This window comes from Camelus dromedarius, chromosome 1, assembly GCF_036321535.1.
Source record: "Camelus dromedarius isolate mCamDro1 chromosome 1, mCamDro1.pat, whole genome shotgun sequence".
In the NCBI taxonomy this organism is placed as follows: domain Eukaryota; kingdom Metazoa; phylum Chordata; class Mammalia; order Artiodactyla; family Camelidae; genus Camelus; species Camelus dromedarius.
In genome coordinates this window covers 117,621,774-117,647,565 of record NC_087436.1, presented here as the reverse complement: position 1 = coordinate 117,647,565, position 25,792 = coordinate 117,621,774, and the positions used below count along the sequence as shown (strand labels likewise).

Here is a 25,792-nt window from a genome sequence, read left to right as displayed (position 1 = left end):
ATATTCTAGAGTTTGATTTGGAAGCAAAGATTTTTTTTTTCTTTTAAAGAAGTGTATTTTTATATGAAAGGATTTGATGAGTATGCATTTCAGGTGTTCAACCTCTGCCGTTTTAGAATGAATTTATTTTGTGCGTGGGAGGAAGGAGAGCAAATTTCTGTGTTTGATGTCTTAGCGGATTTAATTGAATCATTGCCATATTCTGCTAGAAATTTGTGATGCTGATTAACGATACCCTTTTGGAAAGAGTTGGGAACCTTGAGCTATGTGCAAAAATGCTACATAAATTTAACATAATTTGTTATTCTAGAAAAAGCCATCCATTTCAGTGTAAGAATCTGAAGAGCGGTAAAGCATGTCTGTTAGGTTCCTATCGGTCAGCTTGTTTCAGAGCTTTGTATTATTTCATTCCAGTTTTGCTGTGAAGGAGTGTTATAAATATTTTAAATAGCTCTCTCTAACCAGAATTAATAATAACAGATTTAAGTAGAAAATGCCGTTTCATTTTACCATTATTACTGCATCATAAGATAACTCTCTGTAAATGATATTCTTTCGCAGATATCTTGGCCTGGCTCACCAAGCCTAATTTCAGTATTATGCCTGACTTAGCGGTAAGCTGCTGGGATCAGCTACAGGGAATCGGATTGGGTAGGCTTTACTTTCTGTGTCAGTGAGGTATTGCCGTTTCTCCCACCCCTGAGTTACAAAAGCACAGTCTTCGTATTGTTTTTCAGTTTTAATGTTTAATAACTATCTTGGGGAAAGGGAAAGTGGGAAGTTTTTCAGCATAGATGATGATGAAAGAATTCTACTATTTGAATTACTTTCATCTTTTAAAACTTTGATTTGAGCGTCCCCTTTTCTCTGTATAGTGCTTGGATCTTCTCATCTGTTTCACAGATAATGAGTTTGGTTCTATTAGGGAGAAAGGAGTGCATCATTAGTGTTTGCAGCATTAATTCTATGAACTTTTAAGTTACTCATTTGGGAATGAAGACACTCATTAGTCCCTAGTGGTCTGAAATGGGAAATGCATCTCCTGAAAATTCCGTTAGAACTGTAAACTTAACATTTGATAAAAAATAAAAATGTCAGCAATTTTCGGTAGGCTGATTGGCTTGTGTCCTTTGAGCTACAGTTGAAGTCACTTATATTCTTACTGAAAATAGATAAACTACATATAAAACCTTGGGAACTAGATTAACACCTGTGTTTCAAGCCGCTTAGGAAATGGAGGAAAATTCTGTAAATGCTTGTATAAATGCTAAGTAGATAGAGAAAAATCTGTCAGAAGTTTTCTTTTTGCCATTTCTTTGTTAGCTTTATCATGCTTAATTTTTGTGAAAATAATGTGTTTGTTACTGTGGTCACACCGTGATTTAGCTTTGGCTTATGTATGATATTTTATTGTCCCTGTCCTGGAAAATTATAGCAGTTTTTATGAGGAGTGGTTTGTGGGTTCACACAACCCACTTGGAGTGCCATTTACTATAATTCTCTTCTAAAAGGACCATAAAACATCATGTAAATTGTTTAAAAAGGGAAAGGCCTTTTTTGAAAAAGGCTGAGAAGAAATCTTTCCAGACTTTCTTTTGTTTCTTTTACTTAGTTTCACAATTTTAAGCTCTATTTAAAGCATTAATGTTAAGAAATAAGTGCTCATGTATGTGAGTAAAGATGGTTGTGAGCTAGAGGTTGGCGGAAACCGGGTGTTGATGCAGAATAATTTGTATCAAATTCATTGCAATATTTTAAAATGTGTTTTCTGTGACTTTGGAAATGAAATTAAGGAAGAAAGGAAGAGAGAGAAGGAGGAAGCAATAAGGGAAGGAAGGAATGATGGAATTAATTCATAACATGTCTGTCTTTTTAAAAAAACCCTTACGTTTGTTCTCTTACGTAGTTGTTGTGTGTCTGTAGTTGACAGTAAGGCACAGTTTTTGGTAACCAGTCTTGTGAAACGCATATTTAAATTCACAAGTAAATTCATCTAGGGAAACTTCCCTCCTCGGCAGTTTTACCATTTCAGTTGGCTTGTGGCACTCAGTTTACATACAGCCTTACGAAGAAAGCATAAAACAGCACGGTAACAAGGCCAAAGTTCTGTCATGGCTTTGTGTACAAATGCCTTATTCCGATATTATCTTGGTTTTGTGTCTGAGCTCTATGGAGAGCAAGGAAGGAAATTGTTAATAATTTTCTACAGCATTTACGTGGTACTCTGAGCTTCTAGTCACTTAGTACAGATATATCTTCTGTTTAGGAAATTTTAATAAGAAAGTCCATACATACGTAAAATATAAAATAGAGCCAGCTGTTCATTTTGCATAAAGATGTAACAAATATAATAGATTTAATTTTAAAAACTACTTCTTAGTACATGTGAGATTATTATAGCTGGAACAACATTCACAGGAACTCTTGTAAATGAAATGATAGCTGCATTCATAAAAATAGTGATATAAACATTTGTCTTTGCGAAATTTTCTCTTCTATTCAAATTAGTGTGTTTTAAAAAAGCACCAGATTATGTGTGATTTAGAAACTCCTTGGTTTTGTGACAGGAGGAGATTATAAGTAAATTATATTTATGTGTCTTGTGGAGAGGATCAGTAAAGTTGCTAAATTTTCTCAAACATGGCTGTAAATCTTTGTCTAAGTATAAATACTTCTATTTGCATGTGTAATTTCATAAAGAATACCAGCTTAGGTTCTATTATGTGACTGTAAATTCCCCTTCTCCACCTGTGTTAACACATACACACATATATACACATAAAACCAGCTTCCTAAAATATCAAAACTTTCTGGAATTATGTCTTACTCTGTACTTTCTTTTTCTTTTTCTTTTTCTTTTTTTTTTTTTTTTTTTTTTTTTTGCTGTTGAGGTGTTTCTGTACTATCAGGATCACAGCCAACCAGAGTGAATCTGGGGACTAGAAAATGAAGGAGATTTAAAAAGAAACAGAGTCTAATATGACGTTGTGAAAGGTGGGAAGGAGGTGAAGCCTGTCCTGACGGGCCTGGAGCCTCGCTGCCGCTGGTACAGAACCGCCCTTGGCCTTACAGCTCTTCTCGGGGCTCTTTTGATGGAGTTGGGAGCCTGTATGACCAACTCTTGAGTCCGAGAATTTACTTTCTGTGGTTATGTGTACTAGGCAAAGAAGACTTTTTGTGGCATTTTAACTAAAGGTATTGGTTATGCCACAGATTTTCATAATTAAAAATTTTGTGTCTAGTTCTACTGACTAAATTGTTTTAACATGAGATGTTTGGAAATAGGAGAGACAGGACACTGAAGGGACCGAATACCGAATTCTCCGAGTTAGATATTATTTTCCACTGTGAATTTATAACATGTTGCAGTATAATGACATTATTATTGTAAGTGATATGGAATACTATGTTTCAGGACTTTATTTTTTTAGATTAGGAAATAATTTTTCATTTTTTGTGTTTGCACAGACAACATACTTCCTAGTCATTTACAGTTATTAAATAAAAATGCATAGGATTTGAGTCAAGTATGTGTTATCATGTTTTATAAATTATTCAGTTGCAAGGAATCTAAACTTACTTTGTTTACAACTTTTGTCCAAAATGTTGATATTTCCTTCTTTCTGTTTTTCACCTGAGTCAGAAAATATTTTTTCATGGACTTTAGATGACACTGAATCATTTGTTATTAAATAGCTAAATTTTTTTCTTGCATGAAAATCTTCATCAATATGACCGGTTCCTGTCGGAGAAGGGGCACAATTTTTCAGTTTTTTCCCCCAAAACTGCAACTTCAGAAAATATGTAAGAGATGTAGCAATTAACCTACATGCACATTTATAATACTAGAAAATGGGCAGCTAGTTACATTCAAAGACAGGATCTGATAGGCCCAAATTGCTTAAAACATCACAGTTATTGAAGATATACCCCAGGGAATTTGAGAAACCATTTAACAGATGAAAGTACATTTTGAAAAGTCTGACCTTACAGGCAATCATAAAATGAATCAAAACAGTGCTTTTTCCCCCTGAAATGTACAGAGCCCATCTGTGTCTAATCCAGTAATTATAGACTGTGTTCAATTACCTTTTCAAACTTGGAGCAGACTGGAGACTAGGCAGTGAACAAACATAGGGTTTTGTCTAGACCTCAATTGACCACAGTCTAAAACTTGAATTTATATCTAATTTTATTTTTTGTTTGGGTTGATAGTTCTTAAGGATTCATTTTTGCTACTTGGTGTTTTACCTTTTTAGATTTGAGATACTGCCTTTTCTCATCACAAAAGTGTTTGTGTCACTGATAGCTTATGCTGTAATCATATGTTTGTTTTCTGAATACTTTTGTCTGCAAATCAATAATTTGTGCTGGAGAAAAGACTGCATGGAGTGGGGGAGGGAATTATGCCCGTGAGTAGTATTTTTTAAAAGTAGCCTTTAAAATGTTGCTGCTGACTGTAACTCTTTTTTATGTGCTAGGAAAAAATAATTTATTTTCCACTTAAACTTAGAAAACTATAGTTAAGGTCATTGTTAGTTGCTTTGTACACTTAAGATGTTTTTTAAAATATGTGTAAACTGCTAAAACAAATCTATCTTTCTTTTATCAAATATATCTTACAGTTGTTTTTCTCTTTACACATTTTTATTACATTTGCTCATCAAGCTGATATCCGCTGTAAGTACAGTGTATAGTATTCAAAATCCACTTGAAACCATTTCTCTTTAAGTCAGTTTATGACTTGATGAATCTTTGTGTGAGAATTAACCACGAATCGCCACAGCCGGTTCAAAATATTTAAATTTTATACAGGAATCTTGGCAATTCAGGTTTTCCTTAAAACACAAAACAAACAAAGGATGACCACAGTTTTTAGAATGCTTAAGCAATAGGCAAAGCTCTTTCCCCCATTATTTAGTATTCAAGTCCTTCACATTCCATTTAGCATTGAAAACCAGCGTTTTGAGGTATTTATTGGATGTAATCATTGCATATTGGACCATGAATTTTTCTAGAAACTTTACAGCCATCCCCAGTAGGCTGTACTACTCTTTTTTTTTTTTAAGTTGTGTTCATTTAGTTCTTAACCATTCTAGGGAAGTTTTCAAGATTTTGTCATGGGGGGAGAAGTAGTTTTATTTGGTTGCATGAATGAACTTTGAGAATTATATGGGGAAAATGAAACTTAAAGAGAATTGCAAATACCTTATGCTTATTGTTTCCAAGAGACATTTGCTCAAGAACACTAGGACAGTATGATATCTTTACCTCCCTCCTGTCCCCATGCTTCTGAGCATCTTCATAAAGAAGGTGAAAGACTTGTCTAAGGAGGAACTTGAGAGACCCTTTGGATCCTGTCTCATTCACTCCCTTCTCTAACCCATTTAAAATGTTCTTGTTCCTATCTCCACTCAGTTTCAGAGACCAATACCCCCTCCTAGTTCCTGCTTTCATTATGTGATGTTTGGGTCACTGAGGCTACCTCCTTCATGGCACTTAACATGGCATGGATTTTTATATTTGTTTGTTAACCTGTTTAATGCCACTCCCATTGGACTGCAAGCTCCTTCACATCAAAGGCTGGTTGTGTGTTATGTTCTCCTGTTGTATCCCAGCATCAGAAACAACGCCTGGCTTGTGGCAGGGGCTCGCTCCTTGTTGACTGAATGATGGATGAATGCACTGTCTGCCTTTCATCCCGTTCTCCCTGGCTTAGTCACCATGTCCCTGCTCTTTCCCAGATCATCCAAGCCCCTCTTAACCCAGGGCTAGTCTTTCTTTCCTTTTCTTTTTGTGCCATTTCATCATATAAATCTTACTTCCCTCACCAAGTGACTCCAGCCATGCTGGTGCCCTGCCCTGAATACCCTCCACCATTTTCCCCTCAGCCAGCCAGTTACTCATCTTTTTAAAAAGTGATCCACTCCTCAGAAGCATTATTGCTCCTAGCTCCACCTTCTCTTATGTAGTTGTGCTTGCCTGGTACTTGCACTTGGTTGAACACAGCCTTAGAGAAGTTATATTTTTATGGTTGAGGACATTGCTTTATGATCTGTTGATGTAGACCTTCTGGACTGTGTTATGGGACTCACATGAGGTCCAAGTATGTGAATAACAGCTAGTATTTCTTTAAAGCATTCCAGTTTGCCAGTCATTTTCACTTGATTCTCACAATCCTTTTAGGAAGGCCTCTGCGTTTTAGCAAGAAGAGTAAGAGACATGAACTTCAGGGAACCCAAGTCGACTTGACTGAGTCACAAACCCCAAAGTGACAGGACAGAAATTCAGATCAGGGTTTTGTCACTCTAAACCCTATATTCTTTCTGGTACATTTTATTTATAAGTTTTATTTTTATATACAATCTGGACACAGAAAATTGTATTGGTTTGTTCATTGGTTGCAGTGATGCAGCCCATTGTTACGTCTGTTGCATCATTTACAGAACTCACTGCAGCTGTTGACTGTTTGTCTTCCACACTTTTGCTTCTTGAGGGCACTGACAACAACATATTCGATTTTCAGTCCACAGTGTGTGGTCATGGTAGAAACGCAAAAAAAATGTATGTTGAATGAATATAGTGAGTCAAGTGAAAGAAAAGAAATGCAATCAAAGATAAATTAACGAATATAGAGAATATCTAAAATATTGGGCTAATGTAAAGACAGTACAGTGTGGTGGTTAAGACAAGAGAGGCTAGAATCCAGTCTGCCAGGTTTCAAGCCCCAGCTCTGGCACTTTCTGGCTATGTGACCCAGGCAAGTTACTTTACCTCTGTGCATCAGTTTTCTCATCTGTGAAATGGGGATTATTATAGTACCTGCCTCATAGGGTTGTTAATATAGATATACTTAGAGTAGTGTCTGGCTCATAGTAATGCTCAACAAATATTAGCTTTTATTAAATAGACTGCATAGGGCCACTTAACCATAAAGATAGGCATTCATAAATAAATATAAACATCCCTGATAATATATAACAATAAAAACACTAAGGAGTTGTTGCAGTAATATGGGTGGCTAAAGCTGTGTGAGGTCAGCACAAGACTGCTTCGTGGAGGAGGTGACTACTGAACATTGAGTACAGAAGAACGTTCACTCAGCAAAACATGTGCAGCACTGCCTGTGCAATCTGCCTTGTGGATGTATATGATGTCTGTATATTCCACAGGTCAAGTTTAGAGGAGCATGGTGCTACCAGATGCCCCTTTAGTGAGGAGCTAAGGACAGTTTCTTAGACGTGCCCTCAGAGAGTAAAGGATACAGCTCAGAATATCCTGAATCCCGAGGAGGAGATAATTCTGATTAAATAATTGGCTAAGTAACATGCAGCACAGAAACAACCAGAGGTTTGACCATGTGAATTGCTTATCATGTAGAGAATAGTTTTCATTGACGAGTTAGTTGAGAAGCCAGGTCGGAGGTGCTTAAGATGAGATAAATAGATGTCTTAAAAAAAATCAGGACGAAGTAGAGCATCCCTTCAGGGTCCTTAGCAGTGAAAGACAAGAATGAGAGATCTTTAAAAGGTAATGAAAAGCACATCCAAATAACATCGACGCTCTCTCTTTTTGCCATAACCAAATAACTGAGAGAAATAACTTTATTTTCATTTATCACCTGAAATGTTTTCAAATGAGAACAGTGATAGAATGAATTTTGTTCACAATGTCTCTGTTTTCCATTGAAGCTGCACTGTCTGTTGCTGTGCTGAACAAATTGATTGCTTAACTTGTGGTAATAGTTATGCAACTACTTTCCCCATCTGTAGTGAAAAGATTGAGAAACATTTCTTTGATTTGTATATCTACAAGTCTCCCTGATTTTACAGAGTAGCCTTGCAGAAATGACCACTCAAAAAACAGTTATTGAACACTTTCAGAGTGCTGCTTTTGATACAGTGACGTCATAACATACAAGTCCTGGCCTCATGGATTTTGAAGTGTGAGGGCTGATCATCATGTCTCCTTTAGACTGGATTCTCTCCCTCAGTGGAAGCTGGACTCTCACAGTTCTCCCTCCAGTATTGACTTACGTATTTGCATGGTTTTCTCCCAGGTCCTCAGTGTCTTTATCACACACCTGTCCTCAGGTTGAAATGAAAAAAAAATCATGTCATTTATAAAAGCAATGATTGAACATCAGTCTTTTATAGGAAAAGATAGAAGTTTATGGTTGTCTAATCACAGCCAATTAGCATGTTACTACTACATCAGCAAAGAGCCATCCCAGACCTCTGGCTCTGCAGTGAAGACGTGGGGGTCCTGGGGTACTTTTTCCCATCAAACTATTAAGAATCTTGTTGGTTATTTTTTTTGTTGAGTGTCTATTTAAAATATAGAAATGTGATTTTTTTTGCTAACATTGGGATTTTGGAGATTTACAAGGTGCCACATTTAAGTAATCTACTGGTGGACTTTGAATATATTACTATTCCTGTGTGTTGCTGGCGAACGTAGTCCGAAAACCAATTCTATCACAGTAAGATTCAGGAACAGAGCAGAGAGGTCCTGATTCCCATGAAGCTGACTGAGATGGCTGTGCAGGCTGAACCACCGCCCACCACACTTTACTGCTTCAAGCCTTTCTCTCTGGCCTTCCTTTGTGATTGGCTCCTGGCTCTATGAAGGGCCCTTAGTCTGGGACAGAGTTATAATCAAGTGTTTGAGCCAGCTCTGTGGGGGTCACAGGTGGATGGGAAACCCTGAGGGCTCTGGCCTGCCTAAGGCAAAGCTGGGGTTTGGGATCTAGGCTCCTGCTGATCTCTACTCTCAAGGTATAGGTGCTTCTCAATTAACATAGAATATCATTTCTTGGATTTGCTATTGGGAGGACCAGGGAAAGATTTCCTGTCTTAGTCTTTTGGGAAAATTGAAACATTTTTTTTAAACTTAGACTGCTTCCTTCGTTAAATTTTGAATTGAATTTGTTCATGTCTGTTTGATGTGTATATTATCATATTCCTGGATTTTATTCTTGAACCCAGTTGGAAAGTTTCAAAGCAAACATTTGGTTTTCTGTTAGCCCACAAATTGGGCAATGGTTGTTCAATTATGGTCTTCCGTTGACTTAGGCAGAGTCACATGTTAAAAGTATATTTTGCTGGGAGCCCACAAAGCATACCAACTGTCAGTCCTTTGTCATGTCTGACTGTGGGCAGTAATATTATAGTAATAGTAATATTCCAAAACTTCATTTGTGAATTACTTAAATGTGTCATCTAGAAATTCACTTTAAAATACATCAGTGACAAAACAGCCATGCATAGGTAACATGTCCTCTGCCTCCCCACTTACCTAAAAACCATAATGGTCTCCCAGTGGACTCAGGTGCTTCCTAGAATACCTAACTCACAAATGTGCCTCAAATGTAGAAAAGCAAATCCAGTTCAATATTATGAAGGAATATTGATTTCCTGACTATTTGCTGTATGTAGCTTATTATTCAGTATTCAATGGTTGTGGTGGATGCCTGTTTTTCAGTCGCAGACCACCTTCTGTCAACAACAGCTCCTTTCTCCTTTTGGGAACTGACACCGCCTCTGACTTCAAAGACAGGTATCAGACTCAAATCAGGACAATAAGAATCCTTCCCTAAGATTTTTTAAAAATTGGAATTTGAGAAGAGTCATTCTTTGTCCAGAGGCCTGGATTTTAACAAATAAAAAGAGCTCTTGGTGGCCATGTTCCCACTGCTGAGCTGCACTGAGAAAATTAAAGCTAAAATGCAGAGGAAAAAGGAATCAGAACTCAAGGAAGCTCTAGAGGGATTTTTTTTTAATTAAAAATTTTATTTTTAATTGAAGGATAGTTTACTTACAATATTAGTTCAGGTATACAACATAGTGACTTGATATTTTTATACGTTACACACCATGCAAAGTTTTTACATTATTGGCTAGACTCCTCTGTTATGCATTACATCCCCGTGACTTATTTATTTTATAACTGATAGATTGTACCTCTTAATCCCCTTCACCTATTTCACCCCTCCCCCGACCTTTCTCCCCTCTGGCAACTACTAGTTTGTTCTATGTATCTGTGAGTCTATTTCTGTTTTGCTGTATTTGTTTGTTTTGTTTTTTAGATTCCACATATAAGTGAAAACATGTAGTATTTGTTTTTCTTTGTCTGACTTACTTCACTTAACGTGATAATCTCTAGATCCAACCATGTTGCTGCAAATGGCATTATTTCACTCCTTTTTGTGGCTGAGTAATATTCCTTATATGTATGTGTGTGTATATATATACACACAATGGAATACTACTCAGCCATAAAAAAGAGTGAAATAATGCCATTTGCAGCAACATGGTTGGATCTAGAGATTATCATATTAAGTGAAGTAAGTCAGACAGAGAAAGACATATCATATGGTGTCACTTATGTGTGGAATCTAAAAAAATGACACAGATGTACATATTTACAAACCAGAAGCAGATTCACAGACACAGAAAACAAACTTATGGTTACCAAAGGGGAAAGAGGGGGTAGGGATAAATTAGGAGTTTGGGATTTGCAATGCTAACAACTATATTTAAAATAGATAAACAACAAGGTCCTACTGTTAGCACAGGGAACTATATACAGTAGCTTGTAATAACCGATAATGAAAAAGAATATATATCTATATATCTATATCTGTGTCTGAATCACTATGCTGTGCACCAGAAACTAACATAACATTGTGAATCAACTATATACTTCAATCAAAATAAATTTGTGGGATGCAGCAAAAGTAGTTCTAAGAGAGAACTTGATAACAATACAGGCCTACTTCAGGAAACAAGAAAAGTCTCGAATAAACCACCTAACTTGACTCCTAAAGGAACTAGAAAAAGAAGAACAAAGCAAGTGTCAAGTCAGTAGAAGAAAGGAAGTAATAAAGTTCAGAGTGGCAATAAATGAAACAGAGACCAAAACAGACAAACAAACAATAGAAAAAGATCAGTGAAACTATGAGCCGCTTTTTTGAAAAGATAAATCAAAGTGATAAACCTTTAGCTAAACTCACAGGAGAGTTTTAAATACCCACTTCCAATTGTTTCAGAGGTCCAGCTGAATCTTGGCCCTTCCATGTTTGACATTAAACCAGTGGGTTTCAGCCGGGAGCAGTTTTGCCTCCAGGGGATATTTGGTGATGTCTGGAGACGTTGTTTGGTCTTCACTGCTAGGGCGCTGCTACCGGCATCTAGAGGGCAGAGGCCAGGGAAGCTGCTAAACCTCCTACTCTGTGCAGGGCAGCTCTGGCTCCCAAAGTAATTCCCCACAACAAAGAGTTACCTGACTCAAAACGTCAGTAGGGCTTAGGTTGCTAACACTGAATTTTAACCCCTTTCAAATACGTTGGATGATCTTAGTGTCCATTCAATACCCTCCCCACCCTTTTTTTTTGAGCACTAGTTAGATAGTTTCTGTTCAAGAGAACCTTAACTAATCTAGGTGTATACATGAGCTAGTTGTGTTTGGTTATTGGTACGCATTTCAGTCCCAGATTTAAGATTTTTCGGTACATAGCTGATGTAATGTACGGATATCCTGTCACTCAGGTTTAAAGGCACCTGCCACACGGGTTCAAGTGGACACTTATAGCCTGTCTTGGGTACCTAGGCAGCATATGTTCTAATCTTGAAAACTTTTGAAGTAAAACCTATTCATAAATTGCTACTAGGATTGCATCAAAATTATGCTGTCCTCCCTAAGAGTTCTTTCAAGATTTACATTCAGCTCATACATAAGAGATGAAATACCATTTTTAGGAATAACTATGTAGAACAAAACACTGTCTTATAATGGCTTTGACCAAGCATTGCTGGCACAAGGAACTGCCAGCATCTGTGTTAACATGGGCTGGGCGAACAGAATTCCTATCTGAAACCATCAGAAAGCACGGTTCCTCTGATTCATCCTCAGATTCATACACATGAGTTTCTCAATGAAAAATTGATAGAAAAGAATGTTAGTGATGACAATGAGAATTTGAGATGTTGAGCGTGGTCCTGCAGTTAATCTCCTAGATTAAGAATCAGATTTAATATTTCCTACATTTTACATTAAATCTTTTTTTTTTTTTTTTTTTTGGTAACTTTCTTTGCCTAATGTTTTTTAAAAACCATGACTGGGAATTCTCTCTCAGTTTCATTCCCACTGGCCTCCACCATTGTTGTGGTTAAATTACAGTTGAACTACGGAGCATTTTGTGAGGCTGAGTTTCTTTCTCTCTCCCTCCCTCCTTCCTTCCCTCCCCCCTCCTTCTTCTCTCTCTCTCTCTCTGTCCCTCCGTCCCTCCCCACCACCACTCTCCTTGGCACACAGTTGACACATTGGCACTCATTGTATGTTTGTTCAAAGAATGATGAATAGTGATCTTATCCAGTCCCACAGCTCTGTTTGAATTCCAGTAACTCCTAATTCCTATTTGCAGCTCAGACTTCTCTTTCAAACTCTCCACCGGCCTACCTACCTGACCTCTATGCTCGGAGGTTCTGTAGAAACTTGGTCTCCTTGCTGTTTATCACACATGCTAGGTCTGCTCCTGTCTTAGGGCCTTTGTGCTTGTTCCCTACTTGGAATGCTTTCCCCAGATACTGTCAAGATAACTCTTACCTCACCTCCTTCAAACATATCCTTTTATGTCATCTTCTCAGTGAGGCCATCCTGACCATTCTATTTAAAATTATAATTCACCTCCTCCCCACATTCTACCTAGATTTCCCCTCCCTTACTCTGCTTTTCCTTTTTTTCCCGTAACACTTATCACCATCTAATCATACTTTATTAACAGACTTACTGTTTATTATTATACATATTATTTTTAACATTTGTTATATTTATTATTTGTCAAGAATCCGGCTAGTTGTAAGCAGAGCCAGGATCATTCAAAGTGGGGTCTTTTGACTCCCAAGTTTAATTTAGTTTTTGTTACAAACCATCTCCTTCTTACTGATTTTAGTATTTGGGGGTCTGTTACCTCTCGTCTCCAGAAGTGTTGGGCTTAGTCTTTGCTACAAAATAATAAATTTCATCTGTATAATTAAATAATTAAAATGATGTTTCTTTCTGTTTCTGAGTGCAATACCAAACCCCCCCTGGCTTTTCACCAGATTTGGAGGTTCTATTTGGAATGATCTAAAGTGAGACGTAGGCCACATAGCACAGATGAGAGACAAGAAGGGGCAATCGAGAGACAGCCTGTTTTCTTCCAGAGCTGCTAAAGTGGGGAGTGGAGAGGCCCACATGACGATCTATTAAGACACTGTGACCAGACAAAATACAAAAACAATGACCGTGGTTTGGGAGATGAGCCCCAAGCTGAAGTCCTAGAAGTAGGTGCTTTTCACCTGGGCATTTCTGCATCTTTTGCTCTAGAGGAAGTGTGAGCCGTGATCCATTTATTTAATGAGAAGTCATAATTCTCCTGGGCCGTCACAGGAGACCAGCCAGTATTTAAATTAAAAAACACCCTAGATTTGGACTTAAAATACCTTTTACATCTCTATTAGGATGGCCAAAGTCATTTGTTCAGTGGTCAGCTGTCTGGCACAGTGGCTGGTGGGTGACACATGCACAGGAAGTGTGACACGCATACTTTCCAGGCTGGTGCGTAAGGTGCTAGGAGAGCCAGGGTGTATCTTTCTAGTTAGTACCTTTTTTTCCCCTTAATTTTAATATTATTTTAAAATTAACATATAGTAAAATTAACTTTTCTTTTGCCAGTTCTATGAATTTTAATATATGTATACATACATGTGTTATATGTATATACACCAATGTATATTATATTTATGCCAAAAGAGAATTTATACATGTATACACACATATATAAGTGTATATATAATAAATATATACATATATGCATTCTCTTTTGGTATAACCATTTCACAATCAGGATACAGAACAGTTTCATCACCTGCAAAATCTCCCTCATGTATCCCTCTGTAGCCATCCCCCTCACGCATGTACGTGCACGCATACACACACACACACACACAGACTGGCTCTTCCTTGCTATAGTTTTGTTTTTTGGAGAATTTTATGTAAATGAAATCATGTAATATGTAATCCTTTGGAATTGACTTCTTTTAGTCAGTATAATGCCTGTGAGATTCATTTAAGATGTATGTTTATCAAAGTTCCTTCCTTCTTTATTGCTGAGTAGTATTTTATTATATGGAGGTACCTTGGTTATCTGTCACTTGTTGAAGGACATTTGGGTTGTTTCCAGTTTGTGGCAATTATGAATAGAGCTGCTATAAATATTTGTGTACAGGTTTTTGTGTGAGCATAAATTTTCGTTTCTCTAGGGCAGCCAGGAGTGGGATTGCTAGGTCGTATGGTAACTGTGTGTTTCATGTTCTAAAAGACTGCCTCTGTGGAAATGTTCTTAGCAGCCTTATTCATAATGATCAAAAGGTGAAAGTAATCCAGTTGTCCATCAGCTTGATGAATGGGTAAATAAAATGTGATATATCCATACAATGGATATTATTTGGCAATGAAAAGAAATGAAGTACTGATACTGCAACACGGATAAACCTTGAAAACATGCCAAATGAAAGAAGCCAGTCACAAAGGGCCACATATTCTATGATTCCACTAATGTGAAATATCCAGGAGAGACAAATCCATAGAGACAGAAAGTAGATTGGTTGCCTAGGGCTGGGAGAGTTGGGGAGATATGGGGACTGACTGCTAACGGGTATGGGATCTTGGGGTGAGGAACATATTCCAAGACTGACTGAAATGCTGATTTCACGGCTTGTGGATATACTCGAAATCACTGAATTGCACACTTTAAATGGTGAGTTGTATGCTATATGAATTATATCTCAATAAGGCTGTTACTAAAAATGACAACAACAACAACAAAAAAGCCACTAACTTGCTTTCCATCGTGGCTGTGCATTTTATATTCTCACCAGCAATGTACGAGAGGTCTAGGTGCTCCGTGTCCTCACCAGCACTTGGTATTGTCAGTATGTTTTATTTTAGCTATTTTAATAGGTATGAAGTGATATTTCATTGTGAACTTGCATTTCTGTAACGGCTAATAATGTGGGACATCTTTCACGTGCCTGTTTGCGTTCTTTAGTGATGAGTCAGTACAAGTCTTCTGCCCATTTTAAATTGAGTTGTTTTCTTAGTATTAAGTTTGAGAATTCTTTAAGTGTTCTAAATACAAGTCCTTTGTCAGATATGTGATTTCCAAGTACTTTCTCTTAATCTCCCAATTTGCTTGTCTTTTCACTCTCTTAAAGTAAATATTTCTTGATGGGTTACAAATTCTCAGGGTTTCATTGTCTGTTTACTCCTGTACCCTCAGTGCCTAATACAGTGTCTGGTATAAAACAGATATTCAGTTATTACTTGTTGGATGATTGAGTGAGTTCCCCCTTCTTACTGATTAGCAACAGGTTTTTTTTTTTTTTTCCTGAGAGATAATATATTAAAAGTAAACCTGATTAGGTCACTTCCCTGATTAAAATATTTCCTTCCAATAACTTCTTAAGAGAAAAAAATAAATAAATAAAACTCTTAATACAGATTGTAAAGCATGGCATCCAGTTTGTCTCCTCGAACATTTCCTGTTCTCTGCCTCATAGCCTTTATCCATGCTGTTCCCTCTGTCTGAAACATTTTTTGTCCCATGCTCTTTGCCAGGCTAATTTATTTCTTCGTTCAAGAGTCTCCTTTACTCATTCATTCCAGACCCTGGAAATGTAAGAGTGAGTAAGACAGACGCACTTCCCTATCCTCCTGAGGCTTAACCTTTTGTGGCAGAAGTCCTCTCTGCCCCTCGTCCCAGGCTAGGCTGAGCGCCTCTGTTTTATGCTCTTATAGTATCCCTCTGTTTTTAACTTCACAGGACTTTGTTTAATTGTTTATAATTATGTACGTTCAGTGTTTTTAACCCTACTGGACTGTAAACCAGTGACCTTTAAATATTTTTGTTTATTTGTCCCTTAAAAGAATTTTGAAAAAACTAGGTAACCTGTTACATATATTTCAAGCTGACGTCTATAATTTTTCGTTATAAGTTTAAATAGCTGCAAAGGATGTAATTTCCAGTATACTATAAAAGTTGACATTTTAAAGTTAAACTTTTAATCACTCTTTTAAATATAGCCCATGGAATCTAAATACTATATTTGATACTCACCATCATTTGTTGAAAAAAATCCCGAAAAAGTTGCTTTTGTAGTCATAAATTTTATAGTCTTTCTTTTTCTGTATCAACTCCGTTTTACTTGCCCTGCATAATATTATCCTATCTCTGGTTATTATTGAAAATCTTTTATTGCTTGTTTTCTCATACTTTTATGCAACAAAAATAGGTATGCAAGTTGAAATTTAATTTTTAAAATACTTTCAGTGATGACCAAAAGGCTGTTAATTGCCCTCTGTTGAATTATTTTTGAATTATTCTGGGTTGAGTTACCTTTGCAGTTCTTATCAGTGTACATGGATCACAATTTTAAAATATGTTATTTTATTTGAAAAGCCTCTTAAAGAAGTATTTTTTTTTAAGCTAGATCATGTGCAGGTGGATGAATGCCACTTTTTTCTAGAATATGACAGCGCTCAGTATCAACTACATTCTAATTAGTTTTGATTTCTTTAGACATTAGAGCTGAGAAACCTTGGAAACCTTGTTTACATACATAAGAGGACAAGAATGGAAGGAGTTTTGTTATAGCACGGCCTCTCCACTCTTCTCTGAACTTCCTCTGAGTACATGCCAAAACTATTATCAAAAATTTTTTAAATGATCTGTCAGAAGACAATTCGGTTAGATCTTCCGTTCATTTTGTTGAGTGGAAAAAATTGGAAACTCCTTCGTCTTGTGGAAGGGTTTGTTGTCTAGTCATTAGAGTCTTTCCAAGGTTTCTGAGTGTCCGTTTGTTAGAGGTTTTCATGTCCAGGACAGTGCACCATAGGAGGATGCAGTTCTGGTGAGAGCTATGTCTTTCTTTTTTTTTTTTTTTTTCAAGTAGCACCACATACCATAAAATACTTAATACTCACTTTACAAAATATGTGCAAGATTTGTGTGATGAAAATAATAAAACACTGATGAAAGAAACTACAGAAGACCTAAATAAATGGGGAGATGTACCATATTTGTGATTGGAAGACTCGGTATTGTTCAGACATCCGTTTGTCCCAGACTGATCTATAGAGCCAGTGCAATCCCAGTCATGCCCTTCTTTTCTGGAGTGGTAGAGGGAGCTTGCGAAGGGCTGGTGGGAAGGCAGAGGCAGCGGGATATCACAACAGTTTCTCAGGCAGATCCGCTTCAGAAAAAAGTACACATAGATGTTGAGGATCTGGAAATCTACTTCCTTAAAATTGTGTATGCGAGGTACACTACAGCAGGTCATCCTGTGCTTCCAGACACCTGTCCCTCCTTGTGTGGACTCCTGCTTCAGGACACGTGAGGGCAAAGAGCTGTGGTGTGGTTTTGTGTTTTGTTTTGTTTCGTTTTGTTTTGTTTTCCCAGCCACAATTTCCTCAACCCAAGACATCTAGTAAGAATTCACAACATAAATTTTTTCACTAATCTAGGAAAAAAACTTTTATGTAAAATTTTTTTGTAAAATTTGACTCAAAATCTATTAACCTTTTCAGTTTTCTTTGAAAAGATATAAAAGGGGAAATGTTTTTGTTCCTGAGTAGTGTTGTACGCTATGAAGTTCATTTTTAATTTTCAAGAATAAAATGTTCTTCTACAAGTAGAGTTTTTGACTCAGTAGCTGTCTTGCTAACTTAATAATAATGCCACTTTCTCTAAATCCTTTTTCTCTGTTTTCCCAATTACATTGTTTTAGGTAACTTATACTGTTTTTTCAAGTAACAAGGCTCTGCTTGAATTCTCCACTGAAATAGTTTTTTGGTATTTTTTATCCTAATGTACTTTTCAAAGATTAAAAAATTAGTTGTCATTTGTTCCCTTTTTGCCTACAGTGGTTTTGAGGTATCTGATGGGTACTTTTCGGCATATCACACCTATAGGTCTGTGTGCATGCATCAGGTCAACAGGTTATATGGCTGTTGAGAAATATGCACTGCAGATTGGCAGCTTCAACTTTCTGTTAATGTGCAGATTCTTAATGCTTAGTATCCTGGAGGTTTCTGTTTTTCTGCAGAAAATCTAACACAGATTTTCAATTGCCTCTTAAAGTGCTATACTTCTCCAGGAAACTTTATCTTTGATATAGCATCTGGTTTTCTGTGAAGTCATAATTTTGAATCAGAATTTCCAGCTGTTGCATCTAGTTTTATGGAGCCTGAATTGAAAATCAAAAACTAGGTTATGTATTTAAATACCAGAAGTGAATGTTATCTTTCTTTTTATAAAACAGTATGGCAATTGTATTTAAGTATTTCCAATTTGCAGAGTTACTGTTCATGATTTGCTCTAAGGGAAACAAGATTGAGAAACAGGGGAGGAGCTTTAAGTTACGTTTTATTCTTCTGTCAGTGTCTTGTGAACCTACACACATGGTGTCTGCACGAGGACAGATAAGAATTGTAGAATGTCCGAGCTCACAAGAGCCTTACAGTTCATTTAGCCTGACTCTCCTCATTTTCTAGATGAGGAAACTAAAGTCTTATTTTGCCCTGTATATAGAAAATGATCACTAACTTGAGGCAGAAGGAATTGGATTTAGTGGTATTAGGATAATTGTGATGTTTACTGTTTTAAAAAGCAGTCACTCTGAGCAGGCAGATAAAAAGGGAGGGGAGTCTGGGCAGCACTGCACATGGACAGCTGCCGTTTGCTGGGACTGGGGTGCCGTACGACGCAAATAGGTCCTTTTCTGTCTGGGGAACCGTTTGGCAATGTATGTCAAGATTTTAAAATGTTTGTAACTTTTTAGCATGTAATTCCTCTTTTAAGACTTTATCTTAAGGAATTACAAAATCAGGTAAAAATTTAGTATACAAAAATACTCCAGTATGTTTTAGCAAAAAGATGTTCATTACAGCATAATTTATCCTTGTAGAAAATCAGAAGAAACAACTTAGTTGTCCAACAGTAGAGAAATAGTCAAATTATGGTAAATTTAAGCAATGAAATGTACAGCCATTGAAGCAGTTTTTAGAAGGGTTTTTCATTATATGAGACGTGCTTATTATGGTGTCAATTAAGATAAGTAGAATATAGAATTGTGCATGTAATATGGTTTCAGTTACATAAAGGATATATATGCATAAAATGGATAGTCCATCAGAGTGCTAAATGAGTTTATTTCTAGGTGATGATATTGTGAGTTTATATCTTCTTCTTTATATTTTGCTTATTTCACAAACTCTACATGATTAGCAGAAAGTAAGTTTATAAAAAAGAAATTTAAAATGTAGTTGAAGAGGCAGTTTTTTCCCTGATACCGAGTAGATGAAAATCCACTTTAAAATTCCGCTGAGGAAAGGATCACTGATACATAGGCTCTGATGCTGGAGATCTGTTAAGGCACACTCCACTGCCCACTGTCACCCCCACAGCTGGGCTAGTGACCCAGCTGGACCGAGGGCAGGGGTGAAATAGATGAGTCACTGCTGTTTTAATCAGCAGACGTTCTATATGGAAAAAACTAAATTTGAAAAGCCATTTCCCCCTATCGAACGAACATTCCTTTATTCTTTCATTTAGCAGACATGTCTGAGTGCCACTAAGTTAGTTCTTCTGACTTGAGGTAACGTTCCTCTACTAGTGACTCTTTGCCCAGGGATTGTTGAAATTTTCATAAATCTTCTTGCCAGAGGATTCTGGTATACAGGTAACTTGACACAGTTTCTGTTCTCACCTGGTTCAGGTTTAATAATTAAATTGGGTTAGCTATTAAATAATGAATGTTTATGCAGAAGCCAGTCAGTGTATTACCTGTGAACCTGAAAATCCAGCTTTAATCAGTGCAGGGCGCGATGGGGTCCATCGCGGTTGCTCTCTGTAGCACAGCCCGGTCTGCAGTGCGGCATGGGCAAGAAGCTGGGCAACTTAAACGCTGTTTTTCTAAAAGGTAAGCTTTTCCAGAGCATGGTGTGGTTTTCTTTGCTTTCAAAATTCTTTGAAAAAAATCTATGAATATTTTGAAGTCCTCAGTTCTACTTTATAATTTAAAATTAATAACTTCTTACTACTGTAATTTCATACGTTTTATATTACCCCCTAGGAAAAAAACATATTTACTTACTTCAAATTTCTTATATTGATTTCAGTTGGTCCCATTCCACATTACAATTATGGCTTTCCAGTCCACAAGGTATGGCTTAGAGTTGTGTTTCAAATTTGAAATGGGTTGTGCATTAATAAAGCTACTGTTTTTAATTTAAAAGAAAAGATCTTTTAAGGAAAGTTTGTTAGGCACTGGGATAAATTTTTGAAATGTTTGTTTTATGTAAGTCCATGGTAGCCTCAAACTGTTAGTCCCCTGCTAAGAAGTGGCACCTTTTTTCTTCGTTTGCCTCTTTGGCCTGGTTGTGTATTTTGCCTTGTGCGCTATAGCCTAAGAATTCTAGTGCTGGAATATGCTGCCTCCGTGAGCTTTCTGTCTTTCAAAAATCATCTGAAGCCCTGTGATGAATGTCTTATTCTTAAAGGCCTTCAGAGGACATCCCACTGTCTTCCCAGTGCTTAGCATTTCTCATTGGCCGCATCTTTTTCTGTTTATTTCATCTGAAATGAAGCCTAGATCTTTGTCTTAACACTGAAGCTGTTTTACTATTTGCCCACTATTATACTCCCTAAATGTCCTGACTGCCTAGATGTTACCTGATTGTTTTGTCTGAACAGTAGTGTTATGTACCAGAGAACTGGTATCAAAGAACTGTGTTTCTTGGAAAGATTATGAAGTCTTTGATTTTTGGATTAGGCCAATGATATGTATAGTCCAAACACTTGTCCTTACTTTTATCTAAGCAATTCAGTATATATCTGTGAAATAGCAGGACTATGTGCCATCATCACACTGAGGAGTGAAGATAGAAAAACAAAAACAAAAACAAAAGAAAACACCAAAATGGGTGAGATTAAATATTTCAAAGCACAGCAAGTTTAGTAGGGAGACCTTTCTCACATACTGGCAGTAATAGTATCGTTATTTGGGGTTTACGGTTGTTACTAGGTTCATTATCCAGAATTATTTTGCAAAGAAGTATAAAAGTCACTTCAAATCTACTTACTTTTTACCTTTTTTTTCTGGGAATGTTTCCCTCCAGAGAAAAATTGTTCTAAAAAGAAAAAAAACATTTCCAAATTTAGGGAAGACATATATAAATGAGTTGTAAATTTATATAGTGAAAACAATTTGCATTGAGGTTCTGTGGAACAAGAATTCTTCTATGGAAAAGAGTAAGTTTGATTTTCATGGTTAATATTGTTAATCAAAGTTTTATGTAATTTTTTTTTAATAAGTAGAAAAATACATATGTTCATTTACACTAATTAGTAATCATACCTCTGGTTGACACATACCACATACCTTCAGATAGAAACATCTAGGAATACATTATCCCTGGCCGTAGTGTATCGTCTCCTTATATTCCTGTGTCTTGGAAGACAAAGTTAATCTTTGTTTAACTCAGCAGGCACAATACAAATTTCATTCTAGGTATAATAGTTGTATCTCAGGAAGATATGACAAGGTGACTCCGAGGACCAGTGAACACATTTTTTATTGGTAGGTCTTATAAATTCTCACACAGTAGGCAGTACAGACATCAGTTAAGAGCAAAGATTATAGAGCTACATTAATTGGGTTTCACCCGGGTTATGCTGTGCATGAGCTGAGTGACACTGGGCACAGCAGTTAACCTTTCTGCGCCTCAGTGTCCTCGTGTGTCAAATAGGGATAGTAATACTCTCCACCTCGTAGGCTGTTGAGGAAAATTCAGTGAATACTTGTGGGTCAGGGTGAAGCTGTGCCTGGTGCGGGGTTGTAGGGGTGCTGGTGGCCGCGTGAAGAGATGTGTGGTTGTCTGTTGATGTTTCTGTGTTAATCACAGAACAGTAAAGCGCCGTTTGTAGTTCCAGGGCCTCGTCAGTTGATACTGAGTAAGCTGAATGGTGATGTAGTTTTTTCTATTTTTTCTTGCTTCCCCCACTTCCTAGTTTTTCTGCACTGATGGTTCATTATAAACATCTTAGAAACTGGAAGTCTGTGCTCCTTATTGGCATATTGTGCAGTAATCCTGGGAGTTCAGCCTGCGCCTCTGAGAACTAAGTCAGAGGTCACACTCTCCTAAAGCCACACCGAGGAGGCCTTCTCGCACAGGTCCTGGGGGGCGGGGGGCAAGGAGTCTTGTCGTCTTCATGGCTCCCTTTGCTCTGTGGAGCCTGAGGGGGGTATGGGCGATTGTCCTCTTGCATGTCTGCAACCATCCACTTCCACTGCCAGCCGGGTCCTAGACCCGGGATGGCAGACCCAGCTGCAATCGGAAACTATTGTTGGTGGAAATGCTGGTTTTATGGAATTCATTTCTATGTAAAACATTAAGAGGCCAGTTTTTCCATTGGCTGCTGAGTCTTCTCAGATGCAGGCTAGTTTATGTCGGCGGAATGAAGGAATCCCCCCCACCTCCCTCAACAGGCAGGCAAGTCACTGCTTCCCACACCCTCATCTGCCTCTTTCAAGCAGCTGTTCTTTGCACACCTTAAGTGCCCAAGGTGCTCACAATTTGAGTCCCCTGCGTGACATGGTGGTTTAATGTGGTAGAGGGTAGGTTTTTATTTTGTTTTGTTTTAAAATTCCAAACCCATGGTGCTATTGTTATTAAGCATGGAAAGGGTTAGAGATAAAATGTCGGTCTTTCTACCCACAGCTGTGTAGGGTGGCATCAGTAGGTGTGAGGCTTTTAGTGATGCTCCAAAGCTGCTGACTGGAAACAGCACAGATATCCCAGGCCTCAGCCCCTCCTCCCTGGCACCGCGGCTTGGGCTGGCTGGGTGGGCGGCGTGGGGGTGGTGAGGGGAGAGCCTGCGCGGCCGGGACAGCGCTGGGGACTCTCCACGGTTAAGGCTGATGGCGTGAGCAGAAGGGGCTGGATTTCTGTAGGGCTTGCTGGCAGATTGGCTGGAGCAGTTCAGCAGGAGGCAGCGATGGCTGTGGGGTCTCATTGTCTCATAACCCAGCGTGCACAGTACCCAACCCAGGAGCCGCAGCCACGGCTCTGAGATGGGATTATCAGGACACGAGAGGCCTCCAGCTCTGGGACATCGTCTCATTCCGCTGCCCTGGCCTCCTTTTTTCCTTCCCTCACCACTGGGGTTGGTGTTTAAGAAGTCAGTGTTCATCTCACTCAGTGGTGGTCTTGGGCAGTCCCTCTGACTCTGTTCCTTTATTTTAAAATTGATCTTGTATGACTTGCTTTACCTTTCTTTTGGGAACATAAAGAATAAATGGGGGAAAAAAGAGAGAAACCTTGTTTTTCAAAGTGTATATGACAAAGAAATCTTGATGAAGGCACATTTATTTAATGAAATGTAATTCAACTACAGGATAAAAAGAATCACATGATCTCACAGTCATAGATGTTCTCACTTACCATCCCAATATCTCACACGTGGACAATTTTCAGAGCCCGTAGTGTGTATGTTGACAGCACCACTGTGCTCTGGCACTTTATTTTAGCTCTCATATCCATTTTAACTTGTTCCATTTCGTTATACTAGGATTCTGTGAGAACCTCCTTTAAAAAAAAATCTTACTTGTTACAGTTAACTCTGCAGATTATTTTACCTGAAAATGAATGTTGTTATGTGGTGGGTTTTTTTTTTTTTTCCTGTTTAAAGCTTCAGACATGGAGTTGGGGCAGCTGGACCTGGACTTGGACTGGCATTAGGTTCCATTTATTTTTTGTATTTAAATGTACAATTTAAATATGAGAGAGTGAGAGAAAGCGAGCTGTCATCTTCTGTCAGCGTTGGTAGGAGAACACTTCACAAGTTGCCTTCAGAAATTCCTTCACCGGGCATTCAAGGCCTTCCAGTCTTTGCAGGGTACTTGTCATGTGCCAGGGCACTTTTCTGAGCACAAAATAACCCATTTCATCGTCATACACCCTATGAGATATGTACTACTATCCCCCCATTTTACAAATGAAGAAACTGAGGCAAAGATAGGGTAAGTCATTTGGGGACAGCCACACAGTTAGGGACTGTCAGACCCTGTGTTGGATTCATGCAGCTTGAGTCCGAGTCTGCCGTCCTGGGCCGCCCACGGTCAGTGGTCCCCACCCCTGCTTGTGCATTAGAATGATCTGGAGAGCTTGCAAAGGGGGCCAGGGACCAGAGAGAAATTTTACCTGGCCCTACCTGAGACCAATCAAATCCTCCCTCTTCTCCCTTTTCCAAGGTCCGAGGTCACTCTCTCCCTGTTTTTCTAGCCACCTACCCTTCCTTCCCCTGGTTTCATGACATATGTAGGGTTTTTAATGGCCTTTTGCAGGTGAGGGCATATAGCTGTATGGTTTGGCTCTGTATGGCAGGGCCCGTGGAGGTAGGGAGGTGCTTCCTACCGGAGGGTGTCAGCCCAGCACCCAGCGCAGCCTGTCATACACACACAGCACCAGAGTGTTCAGCCGTCAGCGGGTGAGTCAGCACACGGTTGTCATTCCGCGTCAGGGGAGATCCCATGATGTACGGAGCGAGCGTAGTTAATTGGGCAGATTTAATTTTACTGATTCTAGCATATCTGAGCCTCAGTTTTCTTACCTATAAAATTGTAAAAGTGATAATATTAAGATGATTGTGAAGATTAAATGAGATATGTGAAAACATGGAGTATACTCTGTCATGTAGCAGGTAATCAGAAATAAAGGCTAAATTCTTTCTTTGTAAGTTAAGCAAAAATGAATTGACACATGAAAAATCCCCCGAAAATATACTATTCAGCTTTCAGTCAAAGGCAAGAAGTCATGGAATTTCTGGAGCTCAAATAGACCTTCAGGATCAGGGAGCGCTAAACCCTTCATTTTACAAGTGAGGGAACTGAAGCATAAAGAAGTGACTTGACCACGGGCACGCGGTGAGCCGGCTGCTCTGTGTGTGGAATTCTCATTCTCTGCGGGTGCACGAGTAAGTGGCTCATGAATGCTGTCCTCCAACTGTGATTATTACTACCTCTTGCTTCGTAGCATTTGCACTGTCACCTCCGTGTGCTCTTGTGTACGTTATGTAACTCTCAAGGCCACCGTGCAGGCCTCAAATGTCTGACTCCAGTGTAAGGCTTTGCCTGTAGGATAAAGTCCTGAAGGAGCCACCATGGGATACAGGGTTAAGGAGGTACACGGAAGAGCACATATTTACCTCGATTTTTTTTTACATAAGAGGGAGAAGAGTTAAACACATACAAATAACAAGTGGTTGAAAGCCCACGAACCTCTTTTCCGGTTCCCGTGTTCTCCGTGAAAACGGGGCTCTTTCATATTTCGTAAGTTCTCGCATGTGTAAGGTAAAAAGCAGAGGGAAGGGACTGATTCCAGCTGTGCTTCCAACAGAATGTTGATGTTTTGTTTTTACTAAACATCGTTTTGTAAGAGCTTCAAAATGGCATCATGCGCTGAGATTATTTTTAAACCATTTAAACCAAACATTATTTTCTGTTGATGCTTTGGGTTAGATTTTTTAGATTCCTATCAGTGTTGATTACTGTAATTTGGATTAAAAGTGAAAACCAGTTCATTGACACATAATATGTATTGTTTAACCTGGGGACTAACTGCTAGGGAAGTGGCAGCCTGTAGTGAAGAGGGTAGATGTGTCGTTTTATAATATCTGAACCCAAACACTTGA

At 38.2% G+C, this 25,792-nt stretch overlaps 1 protein-coding gene across 2 annotated transcripts in view; it reads left to right on the top strand.

Moving 5' to 3' along the window:
• The window catches only part of STX18 (syntaxin 18), a 111,471-nt gene that overhangs the window by 19,431 nt on the left and 66,248 nt on the right, over positions 1-25,792 (top strand). The window contains exons 1-2 of one of the 2 annotated variants that reach the window (XM_064488114.1): positions 19,908-20,021; positions 20,221-20,264. The exons of the other annotated variant lie outside the window; for it this stretch is intronic. Of the exons in view, the coding sequence (XP_064344184.1) occupies positions 19,979-20,021; positions 20,221-20,264 (87 nt within the window). The 5' untranslated portion in view covers positions 19,908-19,978. Of the gene's footprint in view, positions 1-19,907; positions 20,022-20,220; positions 20,265-25,792 lie in introns of those variants that run through there. 2 annotated transcript variants of the gene reach the window in all.